At 37.8% G+C, this 21730-nt stretch overlaps 1 protein-coding gene across 3 annotated transcripts; it reads right to left on the reverse strand.

Moving 5' to 3' along the window:
• Positions 1 to 3168: 3168 nt before the first annotated feature.
• Positions 3169 to 21518, reverse strand: SRSF12 (serine and arginine rich splicing factor 12). 3 transcript variants are annotated; one of them, XM_070225276.1, is made up of 5 exons: positions 21318 to 21518; positions 13100 to 13223; positions 11680 to 11791; positions 11372 to 11513; positions 3886 to 6176 (listed from the first exon to the last, which is right to left on the reverse strand). In XM_070225276.1, the coding sequence occupies exons 1-5, from the start codon at positions 21380 to 21382 to the stop codon at positions 5807 to 5809; spliced, it is 813 nt and encodes a 270-aa protein (XP_070081377.1). In that variant the 5' UTR covers positions 21383 to 21518; the 3' UTR covers positions 3886 to 5806. The 3 variants fall into 3 exon arrangements, with proteins under 3 accessions (XP_070081375.1, XP_070081376.1, XP_070081377.1); XM_070225274.1 differs by lacking the exons at positions 13100 to 13223; positions 21318 to 21518 and adding an exon at positions 12648 to 12786 and having other exon boundaries at positions 3169 to 6176; positions 11680 to 11803; XM_070225275.1 differs by lacking the exons at positions 13100 to 13223; positions 21318 to 21518 and adding an exon at positions 12648 to 12779 and having other exon boundaries at positions 3169 to 6176.
• Positions 21519 to 21730: the final 212 nt, after the last annotated feature.

A 21730-nucleotide genomic window follows, 5' to 3' on the forward strand; every position in this document is an offset into this window, starting at 1 on the left:
GACAACTGACATTTAATGTTAACGTTGACATAAATGTTAATGATTGAAGAAGCTTTAATTAGTGGAGAATAAAGAGGTAGGTGGAGACTATAAAGGTTCTGAAGGGTATTTATAATAACTGCCCATGTCTTGAGAAGAAAGTTAAAGAAATTCAAGTGGAATAACTTGAACCTCAAGTAGTGAAGGAAATATGTGTCTGAGAGTCTCAAAAGGGGATGCTCAGGGGCTCATTAGCACTGGTGACTAGGACGTAGAAGGGTAAGGCAGTATGCAACTCCTAACAGCTGGCTCCTACCCTCTAAAGCCTTTCATACTGAATTAATACCAGTGGAGCTAACTGAAGGCTAAAAGCACTTAAAATGATTCCTTAAGTCATGTAGTTTCACTTTCCATGACATTCCATTCATTCATATGAAACACCACCTTTGAGTCAAAATAGATAAAGGGCGGACAAAGTGTGGTCAGGACACCTCTTAGAACATTAGTTATATTTGACTGCTGGCAGGCAGCTCAGAGCTCTGCACAAAGTGTTTTTCATATATGAGGTATTTTAGAATAAAAATTTTTCATCCATCGTTTTTTAATATTTATTTTTTTTGCTGAGGAAGATTAGTCCTGAGCTAACATCTGTACCAATTTTCCTCTGTTTTCTATGTGGGTCACTGCCACAGCATGGGGGATGAGTGGTGTAGGTCCATGCCAGGGATCTGAAGCCACAAACCCAAGCTGCTGAAGCAGAGTGCACAGAAATTAACCTTTAGGCCATGGGATGGCCCCAAGTGGTATTTTTTTTACAATCCCACTTAGTAGATTATATGCTAAGAACAGGGAATTATAAAGTATAAAACAATACCAAAAATGGTTAGACCTTTTATATATATATTAAAAACTGTAATGAATATAAACAAAACTAGACCATTAGTATTTCTAATTCAGCTACATTTAACATTTTAAGGCCAAAATTTTAATGTTTACTGACAATAATGAATGTTAATGCTTTTCTCTAAGGGTCTTATGAAATTATATAAATATTTCACAATGTGTTAAAATAAATTTAAATAAATCCCTTCTCATTTTTAAAATATAAGATCGCCCAGAAGAGTCTGAACAGTTATATAGCTTATGTCAATTTTGAAAAGGTCTTTAACAGAATACTTTTTTCAAGTTGTAAAATATTACTACAAAGCAGATACTGCCTCACAGATGTAATAGTAATAGTTCTTAATCCCCTCTCCCAACAAATCAATTAAATTTTTCTTATTAAAAAAAAATGTTATCACTTGCAGCTTTGAAGACTATTTTATATTGAGATTTTTGTTGAAATTAAAGTCAATTTAACAGTATTTTAAGTCAGTACTATTAGGAGTAAGCTAAGAAAACTAGAATGTGGTTATTTCCTTGGAAAACAGGTGGTCACAGCAAAGAATTCTGGTCTTCCTCAATTTACCTCCATGAAGACATTTCTAAAAAGCATACAGTACTTGGGCATTTAGTTAATAGAATTATACTCCTAAATTGGAGAAGCAGGAATTTTGCTTCTGGTTTCAATGACACTTTTTCTGAGGAACTACTCATCCTACACAAGCTGTAACACACATAAGATCAAACAATAAGGAACATGCACTCAATCCATTTCTAGGACTGAGGACTGATTTCTGCCTGGGGATTCTCTCATCTGAAGAGACTGACCCTTTAAATTTTCTAGCAGCATTCTGAAAGAACCGGAAACTGGCATACAGCAAGATATTGATTTTAGTTTGTAATCTATTTTCTAGCTTATAAACAGAAGTTGGTGTTTTGAATTATGTGAACCATATATATACTTAAAATCACATAGTACTTTTAAAAAATGGCAACCATCAACCCAGTGGGCATCCATCTATCTCTACAAGTTGATACTAGTTCTTTTCGTAAGTTCAGAGTTGTGGTATACTCCTAGAATAAAGGATTCAAGAAAGACTAATCATATAATCATTTCCCCAAAAGAGAATAAAAATATTATACCATTTTTTGGGACAATATTGCTGATGGGGTACAATGGTCTATGTACATTTTTTATTAAATCTTTCTTCACATGATTTCTTTAAATAAATACTTGTCATTACTGTAAAGTACTGTTTTAACCTGAGAGAAGTTGAGTCAACCTGGAATATCTAGCACTTACATCAGGGAATACTGTATTTCTAAAAAGGGTTTTGACTTTCTTTACACTTAATTTTATTAACTGGGGGCGGGGGGGGGGCGGTAAGGAGACATCTGTTGCCAGTCTTCCTCTATTTTGTATGTGGGATTCCGCCACAGCACAGCTTGAGGAGTGGTGTGTAGGTCCACACCCAAGATTTGAACCAGCGAACCCCAGGTGCCAAAACAGAGCAAACAAACTTAACCACTACACCACTGGGCAGCCCCTGTGAACATCTTTTTAAAGGTGTTCAAGATATAAATTTTCCAGAGGGCTTAAATCAACCTAGCAGACCAATGCCAGAGTTAATGCTCTGATCCTAAATACCCTATTTTCATCAAGGGAGTGATTCAGATGCTAGGGTGCATAATCCTCATTTAATACTTGAAAATGTTTTCTAATCAAATATATATGTTCTGACTCCAAAACCCATGTGTCTCACTGAACCACGGGTCCTTAAACTCTTGGGAGTCATGAACTTATCTGAAAATCTACAAGGCCTAAACCTGAGTCTTTGGTTCTGTGATGCCAAGATCCTCTGCAGGAGACCATGCTGCATAAGTAGCATATATTTATCTGTACAAGTACCTCAAATATTCTGCCACCCTGTTTGGAAAACCAATTTCATTTTAACTCTAAATAATAAATTACAACTTTTAATATAGTTTAGAAAAATTAAAAAAGCATTTCTAAATACTTTCTTTACACTCTGATGAATTTTGTCTCTTGCAATGGGATTAAAGGCAGAAATTATTTGTAATGCTTAGAATAGCTGTATCTCAAACACTACAAGTAATATATAAAGTCTTGAAATTAGTTAACAATTTATATTTAAAAATAAATGAGCCCAGTGGCACAACACTAAATCCTAGGCTCCAAACAAAACACTTAGTGTATCCCCTCATTATCTGTTTGCCCCTGCAAAACATCAGCTGCTGTACAGAAGTTATTTGTGTATTATTCATGAGTAAAAAGAAAACAAGCAGTTGTAGTGGCCATCTTTATTTCCTCTGACATTAACTTAGCATCTATGATCCTGAATAAAGAGAGGTAACACCCCTAACACTAAACTTGGGAAGTACCTGAGTAAATACATTATCTTTAAAGGAAATGATGAGAGAGAGCTAAAACACTTGCTTTATTAACCAACCACCTTACCCTAAGTATCCTCTCTTAAATGGTCCAAGAAACAATTCTATAACAAAAGTGAACCCTAGAATAGAGAGATACCCAGGAGACAATTTTCCAGGGTACCAGCCCAACTGCCAATTTCCACTCACACACTGAACCCATTTTCATTGAAGCCTATAATAATTTCTTTTCCTAATTCTGTTCTCTCCTTTCCCTCTAAGCATTACTTTAGTTTAGCATTTATCTGTCAGACTTTTCTCTTCCAAAAAGAGCAGAGGAGTCAAGCAGAGGCTGTCTGGAGCCCAGCCACCCTCCAGTTCCAAAGTCTAATGGCTGTGTGACCTTGTGCATGTCACTTAATCTCTCTGCATCTCATCTACAGCAGTATTTACCTCACAAAGTTGTCAGGAATAAACAGATGAGTGAAAAAATGTAAAACTCAGAGAGGAGTGCCAAGCACACAGTAAATGCTCAAATGAGTTTGAACTATTATCATTCCAGTTTTTCCATCCAACCCATTAGGTATCCTAAGCAGCCTGGAGATTACAATGGAAAACCAAATCAGAGGTAAATCAAAGGAATAAGCATGTTCAGAAACCTTAGTAACTTTTTCTAAGATATGAGGATTAAATGTAGAGTAAAGACACTATACTCAATTCCTAGTTAGTATCTGGAATGACTGCATATATGTGTGTGTGAACCCAAACATTTATTCAGAAAATATTAAAAATTATAATTAACGTTTGTCTTGCTTCCTTTGGACTATCCTTTAAATTTTCAATAGTGCCACATAACTTTATAACTAAATTTTATTACAGCTGAACAGTTCAAAGAGTTGTAATTTTGAAATAAATTTTGCTATGATTAGAGAAAAGTTGATTCAGAAAGTACAGTATACATGAAATTACGGTTCTTGTCCAATTATTACCAGCATATAAATTATTCTGTAAAGTTGTTTCTTATACGTAGGATCTAAAATGCAAGGAAAAATGGAATTTGTATTCAAAACAAATAGAAGCAACACTGGCTCCTATAAGCTAAACATATAAGACAGATCTTTTTCTTAAGCACTCTAGATACAAATATTAACTGTATGGGCTGAGAACTTCTCATTTTCAGTATACTTCAACAAGATACACAAGTAGAGCTCTACAAACATATCCCCTATAATAATCATATGCAAAACCATTTTATCACAAATACTACCAAAACCCTCTGAAAACATAAACTACAAACACATTTTTAATTCAGTTATAACAACTACAAAAGCAATAAATATCAATAAAGCTATTTGGTTTAAAAAAATGAAGGGCAGTGTAATGTAAATCTGAATACTGCAAAGTTGTTTGTTGAGGATGTAGTCTTGAGTTTCTTAATACAAGGTACTAAACACTCTTTCAAAAAGTAAGACTTACTCTATACAATTTAAAGTCTTGAGCTAGAACTCTAAAAAGAAAAAATTAAGCAGTAGATGAAAGGTAAGTATGTAGAAATAATGGTATAAAATATGATTTTTATACAAAATGTACACTCTTCAAATGTGTAAGGCTTAATATGAATATTTTTGGATTGTGAGTGTTGCACACATTTTTTAGAGAAGTATTCTCAAACAATTCAAAATTCTTCTTCTTTTTTGCTGAGGAAGATTCGCCCTGAGCTAACCTCCACTGCCAATCTTCCTCTTTTTGTATGTGAGCTGCCACCACAGCATGGCCACTGACAGACGAGTGGTACAGGTCCGTGGCGGGGAACCAAACCCAGGCCATGCCAAAGTTAACCACTAGGCCATTGGGGCTGGCCCAAAATTCAGTATTTCTAAAACGTTTTGGATACTCTGAAGTGAATGAACATGGTACAGGACGCAATTTGATGTCAACTTATCTATACCATTCCACTAATAAAAATAAAACATTTTTTGAGCTCAGCAAAGAATGTATCTTTTGAATGCCTGATCTCTATATAAATTCTACTTTTAGGAATGTCATAATTTTGCAATATGAATTAATATCCACTATGAATTGGCCCGTGTTTAAACAGAAGACAAAAAAAGAGACACAAGGTGTCAAATAGTTTAAGCCTGCCCTATGCAATTATACAGTCATAATTACTTTTTACATGAAAGTAAAGTGCTTTAAAGTAAAAAATATTTTTGTAAAAGGTATTATTAAGTTTCCTAATACTTAATATCCAAATAGAATTTTCTAAATTAGTTCCATTTTACCCATTTCCTTTGAAAAGTACCCTTCTGCCACAATGTAAACAAAAAATGGTCCATAAAATGGTGACATTAGACACATCATAATTTGTGGTGTGGGCCCTTAAACTGAGACCAAATCTTTATTGATCCAAAGCTAGAGAGATTTTATTTCTTGCACATGCCCAAAGTAACTAATATCAACTCACATTTTCTGTAAGCCTTGAAGAATTTTTATTTAACATAATGAGAGGTTTAATAACTTATATGAAAGACTATGTAGCGCTCTTTTGTTCTGTTCACCAACTGTTTTTATGACGATAACTCCGAGATCTTGAATGTGATCGAAAGTGAGAATGTTTTGCTGTCTGTGCTTTAGTTTCAGAATTGGTATACCCTTTGGGAGATTTACATGGGGATCTTGCTATGGAGTCAGAATGTCTTCCATGTGATCTTGATTTTGTTCCTGAGCTAGTCTGCTTTTGAGGTGAACTTGATTGTGATTTTCCTATGGACTTGGACCTTTTTTGTAAGGACTTTGACCTTGATCGTCCTCTAGAACCAGAATTCCTTCTTGGAGTTCTTGACTGCCTTGCTGAGGTAGAACGCCTTGGTAGTGATTTGGAGCGAGATTTAGACTGGCTGTAAGAAAATCGCCTGTGTCGAGACCTGCAAACATCCATAATGTTAGAGTATATATTTCACACACAAACAGTTAATAGGTTAGAAAACAACACTTCCAGGAACTTACATACTTAACATATCATCGGTTAAGTTTTTACTGACTAAGTTAAAAGAAAGAATTCTAATTTTATGATTCATGCTTCGGTTCAAACATAAGTAACAAGTTTGTAGTATATGTTATACTAGAATATTCAACCAAAAGATTTTTACTTTGCTAGACATATCTTATGATATAGGTCAGTTGTGAAAAATGCCCTGCATATTTAGGCCGTTACATAACTCCTAAGAGGTAGGAAAATCTGAAGGAAAAAGAAAAAAGAGAGAAAAAAATTATTTAAAGTTTATCAAATAATGCTTATAAAAACAAAAACCTAGATGCAGCACTTCTGAAGCCTGCCATGATAGAGCAGCTTGTACCAGAGTAACCTTCCCATAGAAAACAGCTACATAAAAAAGCTAGATAACGTTTATTTAAAAAACTGTTTGAAGGCACTGGAGAATAACCAACACAAGCAGAACTTGAGGGGTTAAAAGCTATGGTTCTTTTACTAAGCACGTTTTCCAAATGCCAGCATGGGAGAACTGAGCCCAACCAGAAAACGGCTATTTGAATAAGCTGAAGAGACAGAGGGCTACCAGATTAGCTGGGACTTGAGAGGCAAAATCCCAGAGATGAGGGAATTGTAAACAAAAAAAAACAACCTAAAAACTGCCTACGAATACTCCTCAGGTCACTGGCCATCTTCTAAGCTGTGCATGCAGAGGATGAGACTCCAAGAGATCAGCAAAAAACAGCAGCTGGAAGATTCAAGAACTGAGCTGAAATCTGATCAGACACACAGTGCTGGGGAGAAATGCCAGAGGTCAACCTCCAAAAGGTCAAGGAGCCTTAGTAACAACCAAGCTTTCAATTAAGAACCCAAAAGGGCCATATCCTACAGGTAAGAGCCATGCCTTAGGAGTAAGAGTAAAGCTGACTTGGATCAGCCTTAACAAGGTCTCAAACCAAGTCCTGACAGGACCAAGGTGACCTGCCAATACTCTGCCTGCCAGAAGAAGACAACTTTCTTTGGAGAATATCATCCAAGGCCTTTGTAATTTTTCATCGACAACGTCCACGTACATCCATTACAAAAATTATGAGGTATGTGAAAAATAGGCAAGTGACTGAAAACTAAGGAAAATAAAAGACTTAAGAAACAGATCCAAAGTAATTTAGCTATTGGTGTTATCCAGACAGAATTTAAAAACTTAGTAGGACTAGTATGTTCAAGAAAATAAGAGGAAAAGATAGACAAAACAGATGAAAAAGATGGAGAATTTCAACAGAATATTGGAATCTATAAAAAGAAACAAATGGAGAGCCAGCCCTGATGGCCTAGTGGTTAAAGTTTGGCACAGTCCACCTCAGCAGCCCAGCTTCGGTTCCCAGGTGCGGAACCACACCACTCATCTGTCAGTAGCCATGCTGTGGCAGTGGCTCACAGAAGAACCAGAAGGACTCACAACTAGAATATACAACTATGTACTGGGGCTTTGGGGAGGGGGAAAAAAAAAGAAAAGAAACAAATGGACATTTTAGAACTGAACATATATGATATTTGAAATTAAAAAGTCATTAGACAGATTTAACAACAGTCTAGATACAGCAGAAGTAAGCAATAGTGAACTCAAATGAAAAAAACATTGTTAGAAAAACATTCTACTGAAACACAATGAGAGAAAAGGAATTTTAAGAAATACAGAATAGAACATAAGAAAAATGTGGCACATAGTCATATGGCCAAAAGGAAAAAGTGAATGAGGTAGAAGCAATATTTGAAGAGATAATGGCCCAGAATTTTCCAAAACTAACAAAAGACATCAACTCACAATTTCAAGAAGCTCAGTAAACCTCAGGTAGGATAAATACAAAGAAAACTACACTAGGCATATCATGGGCAAAGTGCTGAAAACCAAAGTCAAAGAGAAAAATCTGAAAATCTGCTAAAGAATAGGACACATTACCTCCAAAGGAGCAACACTAAGACTGACACCTGACTATGGATATCAGAAGAACAACGGAATGATATAGTTAAAGAAAGAAAGAAAATGTCCCTGCCAACCTAGAATGCTATCCCCAGCAAAAACAGCCTTCAAAAATGAATATAAAATGAAGATAAACAAGAGCTGAGAGAATTCATTGCCAGCAGACCTGTACTATAAGAAATACTAAAAATTCTTCAGGCTGAAGGAAAATAATCCCAGATACAAGCATGGTACTACAGAAAGGAATAAAGAGCAATGGAAAGTATAAATACATTGATCTGGAATAGATTCTGGAATAAAAGCACAGCCTTTTAGAAATTATTAAATTTCATTCTTGTTGTAGATAGTTGTAGAAAACAAAATGGGAAAATTGTCCTTGGGAAAAAAATCTAATACAGAAAAAAAAGATGCTATATTTGGACTAAAGAAAAGGCGGCTAAGGGGCAATTTTAACATTCTTCAGGAATATTTAGGAATATACACACATTCATTGACATATACATTCAACAAAGGTTTATGGAATACCTAACATGAGCTAGGGACTACCGCTAAGTGCGGGGGATATAAGCACAAATAAGAAAAAAGTCCTTGCCCTTTGAAGAGTTCATAGTCTAGTGATAGCAACAAACTAGTTTTTTTCCACATCCACTAAAGGCAAAATAAGAGACCTCTTTTTGGTCCAAGGTAACACCAAGGTAATATATATACTGTATATACTAGTAGTATATGTTAGGCTTATATATATTCTGATCCATACACACACACACAAAATCTGATCCTTACCAAATACCTTGAGAACTAGGTAAGATTTGCATTCTCTACATACAATTTTACAAATGAAAACACTGAGGTCAGGGAGGTTAAGCAATGGTCTTAAAACTAGTACAAAGCAGAACAGCATTGTCTTGCAAGAAGATGTGGTTCTCTATTCCTGAAACTCCATGATGATTTGGGACAGTGGACAGACATTCTTTTTGTTTTTCTCCAGCCAAGTATTATACTTTACTTCCACTAGAAGGCAGAAAATGACGTGAATATCCACCTTTTTTAGATCAATCAGGAGAAAAACTGGTTAACTAAAGCTCTAATGCATTTGGAAACTTAGATTTTTAATGAATCAAATGGGCAATTTCTTTCTTTTCCAAACTAAGTCTTTTTCACCAAGGTCAGTGGATATTACTCACTAAGTTAGGACAGTGCTGCTTTAGGCAGAATATTATATCTACTTTGATCTTTGATATATAAACCATTCATTTTATTTTATTTTATTTTTAATTAATTTTAAGGAAGATTAGCCCTGAGCTAACATCTGCCACCAACCCTCCTCTTTTTGCTGAGGAAGACTGGCCCTGAGCTAACATCCATGCCCATCTTCCTCTACTTTATATGTGGGATGCCTGCCACAGCATGGTTTGACAAGCGGTGCCACGTCCACACCTGGCATCCGAACCGGTGAACCCCAGGCCACCAACGCGGAACGTGAGAACCTAATCGCTGTGCCACCGGGCCAGCCCCTAAACCATTCATTTTGTATGTACCATCCACATCATTCTAAACTTATGCAAATCTATATATGTATAGTTATACATATAGGCTATATATGTATATGATAGTGTGTGTATAGATGTATATATATATAAAATTCATAGTAATCTGAACTGTTGAACATCACTCCCTTACACACTATTCACTATTCATGTCCTCTGTGAAGCGAGAAGCAGTACCATTAGTACTGGTGTAGCTTTCCTATACACAAGGTGTTAAAAGTCCTAATTTGCTCTCACCATGTTTTAAGTTCTATAAATATGATTTGTATTTGAGTATAGAACTATATATCAGAGTCTAAATAACAATCAGTGGGAAAATGGCTTTCCCTTAGCCATGGGACAAACTGGATTATTCTCCACAGATGCAAGGAGGTTTATATTCTTACACTATCAGAGAGAGAATATAATAAAAAAAGATCAAGTTCTAGAATATAATATGACTGTTTCTAAGTATTTCTTCACCAATCTTGGTAATGGCTCAATCCTGACCTGGATTCTCATGGCTTATTAAAGGGAGCTTAGGGCTTATACCCACCTTCATGCCTCCTGTGGATGGGCCAAAATCAAAGCATTTGGTTCACACCCAAGGAGAGGTATTGATCTGACATGTAAGATTCTAGGGCTCTGACTAGGCCACATTTTCTAGCAATCAGGATTCTTGATATTAAAAAGTCACTGAATGTAGACATGGTTCTCTCTTCCTATCTTTTCCTTCCATTTGGCTGAAGGCATTGGAGCCAGGCCAATGAAGTTCACAGGCTGGTTTTTAGAACTAGGAACTTGGGTACATATACCCTATGCTGGGCATTTTCTGGTCTAGGCTCTTAAAGTTGAGGAATGGAGGAAATTGGACTGAAAGTGAACAGCCTCGGTGATCAGCTTTGATTTGAAGTTACGTGGGACTATATAAGCTTAGGTGTACTACAAATGGTCCGGGAGAGCTAACTCTTTTATTACTCACAGAAAGAGGATGCTAATGTAAATGCTGATCATTCGCTAAGAACAAAATTCACCTTAAAATTCTACATGCCTATGAAGAAATTACAGCATTAAAACTAAGATAAATAGTGCAAATGTTTAAGAATTTAGGCATGCTAATACAACTTCAGTTATATTATTTAAAGTTTCAGTTATTATTTAAATAGCTTCACCAAGTAATTAATTTCCATTGTGATTTACTATTATTCTAACAAACACCTGGCTAGCAAAACAGATAACCTGCAAGTATGTTTCTCTGAAAGATTTAATATTTTTACGTCTTCTCTTCTTCCTACAGTACTATCATACTTGGAATTTATACTTGAAAATTACTTCTCTTTTACAAATACGTTGACTTACACTAATTTTAGTCAACCTTCTTTCATGAGTGATATTTCTTATGAGTCAAGTATACATTTTTATTTTTGTTTTTTCTTCAGTATATATTATATTTCTATTAAAAAGGTTAAAGTCTGTCATGAAATAAAAACACTGAAGGTATCCAATAAACCCAAGTTAAATAACCATACATGATAAATAGAGAAGAGCAGATCAAAAAACTCTTTAAAATGTTTTCCAGATAAAGTAGAAAATTAAGTTTTGAATCCTCTCGTATTCTGTACTCACTCTTTAAGGCTATCAGACCGCCTCCTATTTCTTCCCCATGAAGAACTTCTACTTCGAGTTCTCCTTTGGCTGGGGCTTCTTGATCTCCTATGATCACTTGGAGAACACGGGTGACGTTCTTTTGATTTCATTTGGCCTGGTGCTAAAATATGAAGTGCAAGACTTATAATTCATTACCTGAAAACCTCAGTAACAGCCACTCAAATAGTATTGTTTTCTGCAAGAATTTTAAATAAAAAACCAAAAATCTGTCATTGCTGAAACTCATTCTGCTAAATATACAAGATCTAATGTTTAGTCACACTTACTTTTGCGATCACCTTGTGCAAACTGTATTTCAATTTGACGGCCACATACCCACTTTCTATTGAGGTTGTAAAGAGCATCTTCAGCATCACGAACATCTTCAAATATGACTAGCTGTTAAGGATACTTGAACATCAGATATCAAGTAAAAATATTATTTTTAAAGAATTATTACATGTGACATGAAATTATTAAGCAAAACAAGTTCAAGTTATTAAGCTCACATCTCAACATAATATGAATAATCAGAAAAAATTTCACTTTTATTATGAAAATCTATGTCTCACTATAATTTAGAAGAGGGAATCTAAAAATAAAAAGAACAGAAACAAACACGAAACTGTACTTTCAATGCACACACTGGTGAGTTCCAGTATGCATGTATAATTTAAAACACGTTTGAGAAAAAAATAAGTCCAACATTGCCTATTATTCTAAAATAAACCAGTTAGGACTCTCTCCCTTCTTTCAGGTAAAAGAGTCATGAGGCTTTTCACTGGAAAAAGTCAGCATGCAGAAGCCTTTACTCTGAAATTAAAATTACTCTTTCATTAAAAGCCTTTTTAATTATGACATTTAGGAGAAACTATTTATTATAAACAAAATAGCACACACACAAAAGAGCTAAAACATTGTATTTTCAAAAACTGATTTAGTTCTTTAAAAATGACCATATTTACCTTTGAAACTACTGCTTTAAAATACCTTCATGTTTTTATTACTTGGGATATAATGATAAAAGAAACATAAAAGTAATCTGCGAACATCTGGAATTACATATATTGGTTTGTAATACCCCACTAAACTCCCTAATCTATATAAAATTATATATTAAACCTAACTAAAATGTAAATAAGCTATAGAAAATGACTAAATAGCTATATTTCAGGTGGTTATTCACTGGCTTTTTAAAAATAGAAAACAGAAAAAGCTCAAGAAATGCAGTACAAAATGAGACTTTGGCAATTACCTCAATGTCACTTGATCTTGAACCTTGACCTTTACTCTTTAAGGCTTGCAAGATGGACTTTCTAAGAGACGCAGAACCAACAAAACCAGACTTGGCTTTGACTCTGGAACTCTGAGTAAATGTAGGAAAGCCGAAGTCTCAACCTGCTGTTGGCTTTGTCTTTCTTGATAAAGACTTCCCCTCTTCCAGGTCTTTATATCTGTGTCCACCCTCCCTCTTTACTCCTTGATGCTTGAACTTTAGGTGCCTTGTCTCGCCTGCTCGGTTTATGCTTGGATTCTAGCTAACAGGTTGGTTCAAACTGGGGGGCGCTTGCCAGCTACTGTGGACTGCTTTACATTTTCTGAGATAAAGAAATAAACACATTTAATTAGGCAATATTAATCTCATAACATATGCTCCTGAATACATACACACGTATATGCACATGTATGCAGTACATTCACATGCACACGGTAAGATAAAGGATATTGGACATAAGCAAATCCTCTTGGGCGGCGGGTGTAGAAGTCAAGTGGGATGTAAACGTCTACTATAGGGCCATATCGACCAAACTCACGGCGCAAGTCCTCAGGCCTGAAGCGTTTTAGAAATAAGGCAAAGAAATACGAACAGCTGGATTAAAATATTTTGCCTACAGAAATCCAGTTGAAACCTTCAAAAGAAAGTACGTTATCTAGACTAGCATTATCTAAAGTTGTCTCTCATAAGAATCACCCAAGGTTTAGAAAGGAAGAAAAAAAGAAAAATTAACCTCAACAAATTCTCAGGCCTCACCCTTGGAGATTCTCATTCAAGAGGTCGGGATTAGGGGCTGGAGATCCGCATCTTTCCAAGCCCTCCAGGGGGCTGTTATGCTTAGTGAGGTTGGGCAAACAGTGACCCAGCACACACACCTTTGAAATTTATTCCTATTATAAGACTTTCCAATTTTCAATATAAAGAGTTCTAATTATTAACTGTTTCATTAAAAACACACTCATTTGCCTCACTGTAATTTCACATTTATGTTAATTGTTTTCAGAGAGCAAGAATTAGATTCTAAGGAAGTTCTAAAATTATTTCTCAGGCTTTAAAGAAAAATGGATGTTTATACTATTAAACATACAGCAAAATAACTACCATATTCTCAAATTTGACAAGGATTTTTTTTCAAGGAAGACCAGCCCTGAGCTAACATCCGCTGCCAATCCTCCCCTTTGTGCTGAGGAAGATTGGCCCTGAGCTAACATCTGTGCCCACCTTCCTCTACTCTATATGTGGGATGCCTGCCACAGCATGGCTTGATAAGCAGTGTGTAGGTCTGTGCCCAAGATCCAAACTGGCGAACCTCAGGCCACCTAAGCAGAGCACATGAACTTAACCACTGCGCCACCAGGCAGGACCCTCAAATTTGACAAGGATTTCTGAGCCTCCTGTATGCCTTCTACTGTGATAGGTACTAAAGAGGGGCTACTGAAGAAATACACGGCATATTTGTCTTCATGGAGCTACAATTTAACTGAAGAGACAAAATACATAGCATTAACAGCTGACAGTCACAGTGCATTTATGTGCCAGCCACTGTTCATCTTAAGACCGCTTAATTCTGCACCAGCCCTGATGGCCCAGTGATTTAAGTTCAGTGCGCTCTGCTTTGGCGGCCTGGGTTCAGTTCCTGGGCAAGGATCTATACCACTTGTCTGTTAGCAGCCATGCTGTGGCAGTGGCCCACATAACAAGAAAAAAAGAGGAATACTGGAAACGGATGTTAGCTCAGGGTCAATCTTCCTCACCAAAAAAAGACCACTTAATTCTCACAACCACCCTATGATTGTTTACAGATAAGGGCACAGAAGGACAAACTCACCTAAAGTCACCAAGCCAGCAAGTGACAGACCTGGAATCAAACTCCCACAGTCTGACACTAGTCTGTGTTCTCAACCACTACCCTATTGCCTCATAGAGATCTTAGAGAATGGAGCTCATAGAGAAGCTATGAGCACAAAACATGGCTCCAAAGAAATAAGAGTACTTCGAAACATGCAGAAAAAAGACTCAAAGGGGACTGCAAAGCTTGTAGCTTGGGCAAATGGAAGAAAGATGGTGTCAGTGACAAAAGTGAGATAGCTGGAGAAGAGATCTAGATTGAAGAGGGAGGAGAGAGGCAAAAGCAGCAGCTTTCAGGTTTAGAAATGCCAAATTTGAGATGATGGTGGAACGTCCATAAGAGTTCTGTCAGCAACTGAAAACTGTGACTATACAATTACATTAATTTAACTTTCAAGACTAGAAGTCAGTGATTAAAGCTAGAGATATGGATTTAGTAGTTATTATATAAAGATTCAACTAACACTGATTAAGTATCCACTATATGCCAAGAAGTGCAATCGATATTATGACATACATTATATTTTTATTATTTTATTTCATTTAATATTCATTATTTCGTTTTGTTGTCTGCCTTTCCTGAGAGACTATTAGCTTTAGAGGGCAGTGACAACGTCTTTTTCTTTCATTTATTCATTCAACAAATACTTACTGTGCACCTACACTGTGCCAGGCTCTAAAGATATGGTGGAGAACAAGAAAAAAAACAATTCCTGCTCCCATAAACCATAGACTACAGGGTAAAGGTTCTCAACCATTCCTGAATATTGGAACCATCTGTGAGGCAATGTTACAAAAACAGGCACTCCAGCCTGATGCGTTAACCCTGGACCTAATGAGTCCTTCCCCTGGTGACCCCGTTATGTTTTGTTAAAGGTTTGATAGGCAATTGTGAGACTCAGGGTTGAGAATGACTTTTAAGTCAGGTGTTGTCACCAGTGTATCTCAGTATCTAGCACAGTTGCTTGGCACACAGTAAGTACTCAATATATATTTGCTGTATTAACCAGTGAAGAACACATTACTGTTACTATTTAGTAGTCAAGGAAACTAAGAGTGAGAGAAGTTACCTTGGCCCGAGGTACAAAGCCAGTAGCAAACCAAGAATCTAAATGAATGTCTTCTGAGGCAACCAATCTCATTAAACAAATGTGAGTGACCAACAGGAAAAGAATCCTAGACACTAGAGCAATGTGTGTCACGAGGCTTGGAGTCCCAGAAGACAAGGGTGACAGGAGTCTGAAGGAACAAACTTTCTCAAAAAGAGCTAGCTCCCATTCGTTGTCTCCACTCCTTCACCTGTTACCTGTTGTTTTGTTTTCAGTTATTTTTGTATTTTTGGTGTGATTTTGACACTCAGAAAAGTATAGAGGATACTAAAACCAATACTCATGTACCCACCAAGATTTATTATATCTCAATATTTGCCATAATTTTTAGTAATTTTTTTCAGAAATGACACATAGCCTTCTACCTTGGAAACAATCATTGGTGTTCATCAGTCCTCTGCATAACTTTGCATTTTTACTGTAAATGCATATATCGTAAATGTTTTTATACATACACCAAATTTTATATAAATGGTATCAGACTGTTTGTATAATTTTGCACCTTGCCTTTTCCTCCCTTGAGACTTCCCCACGTAGCTCTAGTTCACCTATTTTAACTCTGTATCGATATTGTTATGAATAAACCACAATTTATTCATCCCTCCTTCTGTGGATGAACATTTAAGATGCTTCATTTTTTTTAAATTGCAAACTGTGTGGCAGTCTACATCATGCTACACATGCTCACTAGAGCTGTGTCGGCGTTCTCTGGCATGTACCACTAGCAATGCAACCGGTGGGCTGGTGAGTATGCATATCTTCAGCCTCACTACCTGTTCTCCAAAGTGGCCCAATCAACTTATACTCCTCAAAACAGGCATGAGAATTCCTCCTCACTAACAGCTTTTAATCCTTGCTATTCTGAAAGAAATAACAGAAACAAACAATAAAGTGAATGTGCATCTCATTGTCGTTTTAATTTTAATTTACCTAATGACCAGTGAGATGCAATACCTTCTCATGCTTATGGGTTATTTGTCTTAAAACCTAGGTGTAGAATTTCTGGGTTAAAGAGGATTTATATATTTAACTTTTATGAAACTGCCAAACAGTTCTGCAAAGCGACTGTACCATTTTATACTCCTACCAACAACATATAACAGTTTCCCTTGTGCCAATCTTTGTCAGCATTTGGTACTCAGTCTTTTAAATTTCATCCATTGGAGTGCGTGTTAAGTAGAATCTCACCATGGTTTGAATTTGCATTTCCCTAATGACAAATGATGCTGAGCACTTTTTCATGTGCTAATTGGTCATTCATACATTTTCTTTGTGAAGTGTGAGTTTTTGCTCATTTTTAATAATAATCTTCGTATTTTTATTAGAACTGTGAAAGTTCTTTATATATTAGGGAAAAAAAAGTCCTTCGTCAGATATATATTTTGTGAATATTTTCTCCGGGTCTGTGGCAGCCTATTTACTTTCTTAACGGTATCTTTTTTTCTGTTTTTTTTTTTAAGATTAGCTAACATCTGTTGCCAATCTTCTTTTTTTTTCCCCCTTCTTCTCCCCAAAGCCCCCCAGTACATAGTTGTATATTCCAGTTGTAGGTCCTTCTGGCTTTGCTATGTGGGACGATCCCTCAGCATGGCTTGATGAGTGGTGCCAGGTCTGCATCTAGGATCTGAATCAGCAAAACCCTGGGCTGCCGAAGCAAAGTGTGCAAACTTAAACAGTCACAGGGCCAGCCCCAATGGTATTTTTTTAATGAACAAAAATTTTAATTTTGGTGAATCTAATTATCAATATTTTCTTTTATGGTAACTGCTTTCTTTGTCCTGTAAGAAATCTTTGCCTATTCCCAGGTCATGAAGATATTTTCCTCTGTTTTCTTCTAAAAGCATTATAGTTTTATCTTTTACATTTCAATTGATGATCCAGCTCAAAAACTATGATATGAGGTAGAGGTTGCAGTTCATTTTTTTTAATCTCTACTGTATGGATATCCAGTAGTTATAGTACTATTTGTTGAAAAGAGTTCCCTTTCTCCACTGGATTGCTTTGGTGCCTTTGTCAAAAATCAACTGACTGTGTAAGTGTGGATTATTTATGGACTCTATTCTGTCCTATTGATCTATTTGCTATCCTGAGGCCAGTACCACACTGTCTTGATTCCTGTATCTTTTTAGGAAGTCTTGAAGTCAGGTAGCATCAGTCTTCTAGCTTAGTGAACCTTTTCAAGATGATTTGGCTATTCCAGATCCTTGGCATAGCAACCTATTTTAAAACTAACTTGTCAATTTCTATTTTTTAAAAAGCTTTTGACCAGGAATGCCTTCAATCTAGAATATAATCAATTTGGGAGACAAGTGATAACAATAATATCTTGCCTTCCAATCCAAGAACATGGTATATCTATCAATCTATGTCGGTCTTTAATTTTTCTTGGCAATATGTTGTAGTTTTCAATGCAAAGGGTTCTGGTTTTGGTTTTTGGTTAAACTTATTCCTAATTATATTTTCTGATGCTAAGGTAAATGGAATTGTTTTTTAATTTATTTTCAATTATTTGCTGTTAATATACAGAAATAGAATTTTTGTAAGTTTACTTTGTATCCTGACAACTTACTAAAACTCATTATTAGTTACTGTAGGTTTGCTGTTAATTCTTTACTGTTTTCTATGTAAACAAACATGTCACCTATGAAAAGGGACAAGTTTTACTTCTACCTTTCCAATTTTTGTCTTTTATTTATTTTCCTTGCCTTGTTGCACTGCTTAGGACCTGCAATAAAATGTTGGATGGAGGTTGTTGCGAGTGGGCATCCTTGCCTTGCTCTGAACTTAGGGAGAAAGTATTCAGTTTTCACTATTAGGCATGTCATTAGCTATAGGTTTTTCATAGATGCCCTTTATTAGGCTGAGGAAGTTCCCTTCTATTCCTAGTTTGCTAAGACTTTTTATCAAGAACGTTGCTGAATTATGTTTAGTGCTTTTTCCACATCACCATAAAACAAATAGGCTCATATGCACTGTAACCAAAGGATGCTACTAAGTATGTCCAAGAGAGGTACTGGATCATTGCTTCCCAATCTAACATCATGTTATGCATCAAAATGGGAATGTTATGTTTGGGATTTGGACATTACTTTGTTCCATTAGGAAACTCTATCTGACATTTTTTAAAAATTACTCTTCTACACAGTAAAAAAGCAAAGATACTAAAATTAATATTCTTCCTGATCCACATCCTGTTGTGAAAAGAAACAACACAAAATACAAAATTTTAAAATGTATTTTTAAATCTTTCTTTACTTCTTGTGTTCAATTTCGTTCCTATCAAATTTTATGCTAACCCATAATGGCTTGTGCTTTAATAGTATATATTAAAATGGCCACTTCAAAGAAACATTTTAAATAAAATTGGGCTTTGTTATAAAACCAACATTCTTATCAAATAAAATTTGAAAACAGGAAAAAAAACATGCAAAAGGATTTCTTTCCAGGCTCATTTTCTATATGTAGTTTTTCCTTTCTTCATTTTTTATATAATTGAAATCATACTCTCTCTATATATAATATTATGCCCTGTTTCTTTCATTTTAACATTTATCCCAATGATTTTCTTTCTAAGAATAGCAAAGGTGAAAGCTAATTGAAAATGTGTCTAGGTGTCACATCGCTAGTTAACTCACACTGTACGCCACCTTGGACAAACAAGCTATTACTACAGGTTACATGTGATGATTCCACTTCATAACACTACTCAGCAGCTGTGCAATCTAAGGCAACATAGTTAATCTCTCTAAGCCTCCGTTTCTTATCTGTAAAATATAATTAATAAAGAACATACATTACAGAGTTATTGTGAAAACTTAATGATAATACATGTAAATAAAGTTTTTCGGACAGTGCCTGGAACATAGTGAGTACTCAAAAGATGTTTATGATTATTATTACTTAATTAATACACACCTCCTAGATTCTGATTGTCCCCAGTGGAAGTGGCAGAAAAAATGGAAAAGGAAATCAATAAATCTCAATTATCAGTCTTGACTACTCAGTGGTGGATTATCTAGATCAGAGGTCATGAGTCACCCACACGTTTTATTTGGCCTGCACAATGTTTAAACTTTAAAAAGTGTTGAAACTGCCAATATTTTACAGCCTTTAAATATACAAAAATAGGAATTTCATGATTCAATTTAATAAATGCCAACATTTTGAAACTGAGAGAGTTAACACACAAAAAATGCAGGTTTCTGACTTCTTTTGAAAGTTAGGAAGACGTGGCAACAAGTCCAAATGTCTACACAGTAGTTATCAGCTGGAGCTTAGTAGCAGCTGCTGTCCCTTTTTGATGGCACACATTCGCTTCTATTTCCTACAGTCCCTACCATCCTACTCTGCCTTGAAACCTGACAATTTCACTCACTCATGTTACCACGGCTGGCCCCGGCCAATAGAATTGGAAACTTCTCATTTTTTGGTAGACACACGGGAGAAGCTTGATGCTTATTCAGTATTCAAGCGGTCTAGTTAACTGCGGGAAATTTTTTTTAACTCTATCGGAATTAGAAACTTTGCTTGTTTCATATGTAATGTATTGATAAACAGGTTGCGAGAAGAACTGTAAACACAGGCATCTTTTAGACTTTAACTAAGGTATATTAACTTACAGTCTATAGTTGTGACATATGATTGTAGGAATCAAATTTAAAAAATACTTAACATTTACTCTTCAAAAGTAAATTATGAGGATTACTCCAGATGGCTCTGGAGTCTAGGGCATAGTGCAATATATTTGTAGCTTTGAAGTCCCAGACAACAGGTCATTAAAACTGAGCTTCAGCATTCCGTTATGTACAATATGAGAACACTGCATACCTATAAAGGTTGGGGGGCTGGGTAAATTAAGTACGTCCAGAACAATGAAAATGTCTATTAATATTGCCCCCCTCCCCATTCCTTCTGGCTTTTATTAAGGGAGAAAGTGCTATATGAAGAAATCATTCTTTAAGATGCAGGGTTTGACAGTGTGCAGACACAACTCTCAAAAGAGCGGGGGAGGGACTGCGAGCATCAGAATCGACCAGGGAAAGTCCATCCAGACCGTTATAATGGGTGTTTATATCGTACTCAGAACTTTAAAGAAAACCAGAGAAATCTCTTTCACTGAAGTTACCCTTTGTATACAGAATAAAATCGTGTAAGGAATAAAATGCAATCAGCCCGTCTGCGCGTGGAGCGGGCAGAAGGGGAGGAAACTGGAAGGCCCCAGGCACGCATCATTTTGTGATGCTCGCGCACCAGCCCCCAAGCCTCTCCATCCGGGGGTCGGCCGCGCGGCTTTCTCGGGGCACGGCGACAAAGGGCTGAGAGCGAGCCCCCGGCCGCGCGGGGACACTCCGGGCCACAGGCGGGGAGGGACCCCGGCTACCGGGAGAGGGGCAGCCTGCGCTCCGGCGGGGGGACCGGCACCGGCCCGCCGGGAGCGGCGCCGGGCCCGGACGCGCGTCGGCGCCGGGGCGGAACGCCGGCCGGGAGGGCGGAGGCGCGAGTCCCGCCCAGGCCCCGAGGAGCCCGCGGGCTGGCGCCGCCCCCGGCAGGGCGCCTCGGCGGGAAGCGCGGGCCGGGCCCGGCCGGGCGGCGGGGAGGGGCCGGGCCGACCGCAGGCCGCCGCCCGCTCCGCTCCGCGGCCGTTACCCCGCCCCTCCCCCGCGCCCCAGCCCGGGCCGTCCCCGCCGCTCACCTGGTGGCGTCCGCGACGTTCCTGACGAACAGGGAGGTGTTGGGGGGCCTCGTGTAGCGAGACATGACCGCTTCCTCCGTTCCCTCCGGGTCTGCCCGCGGCCGCCGGGCTCGCTCTGCCTCTCGCCGCCGCCGCAGCCGCCGCCGCAGCTCCGCGGGCCCCCGGCGCGACCCCCTCCCCTCGGCCTCGGCCCAGCCAGCGCGCAGCCGCAGAGGCGGGCGCGGGGGAGGGGGCGCTGAGAGGCGGGAGCCTGTCCGCGCGGACCCAACGGGGCGGCGGCGGGGGCGGGGCCGCGGCCGAGGGGACGGGGAGGGGGCGGGGCCGCGGGGCCCTAGGGCGGGGGTCCGCCAGGATCCGGGGAGGGGGCGGGGCCGGGATGCGCAGGGATCCGGGGAGGGGGCGGCGCAGGAGGC

Source organism: Equus caballus, chromosome 10 (assembly GCF_041296265.1).
Source record: "Equus caballus isolate H_3958 breed thoroughbred chromosome 10, TB-T2T, whole genome shotgun sequence".
Classification (NCBI taxonomy): Eukaryota; Metazoa; Chordata; class Mammalia; order Perissodactyla; family Equidae; genus Equus; species Equus caballus.

Excerpts from the sequence above, each read along its gene's own strand:
- SRSF12 (XM_070225276.1), bottom strand. The coding sequence starts at position 21,382 with ATGTCTCGCTACACGAGGCCCCCCAACACCTCCCTGTTCGTCAGGAAC. Across the intron at positions 13,224-21,317 it reads AACGTCGCGGACGCCACCAG|GCCTGAGGACTTGCGCCGTG; the intron begins GTGAGCGGCGGG and ends AAAACGCTTCAG. Across the intron at positions 6,177-11,371 it reads CGGTCTGATAGCCTTAAAGA|GTCTCGACACAGGCGATTTT; the intron begins GTGAGTACAGAA and ends GGATGTTTGCAG.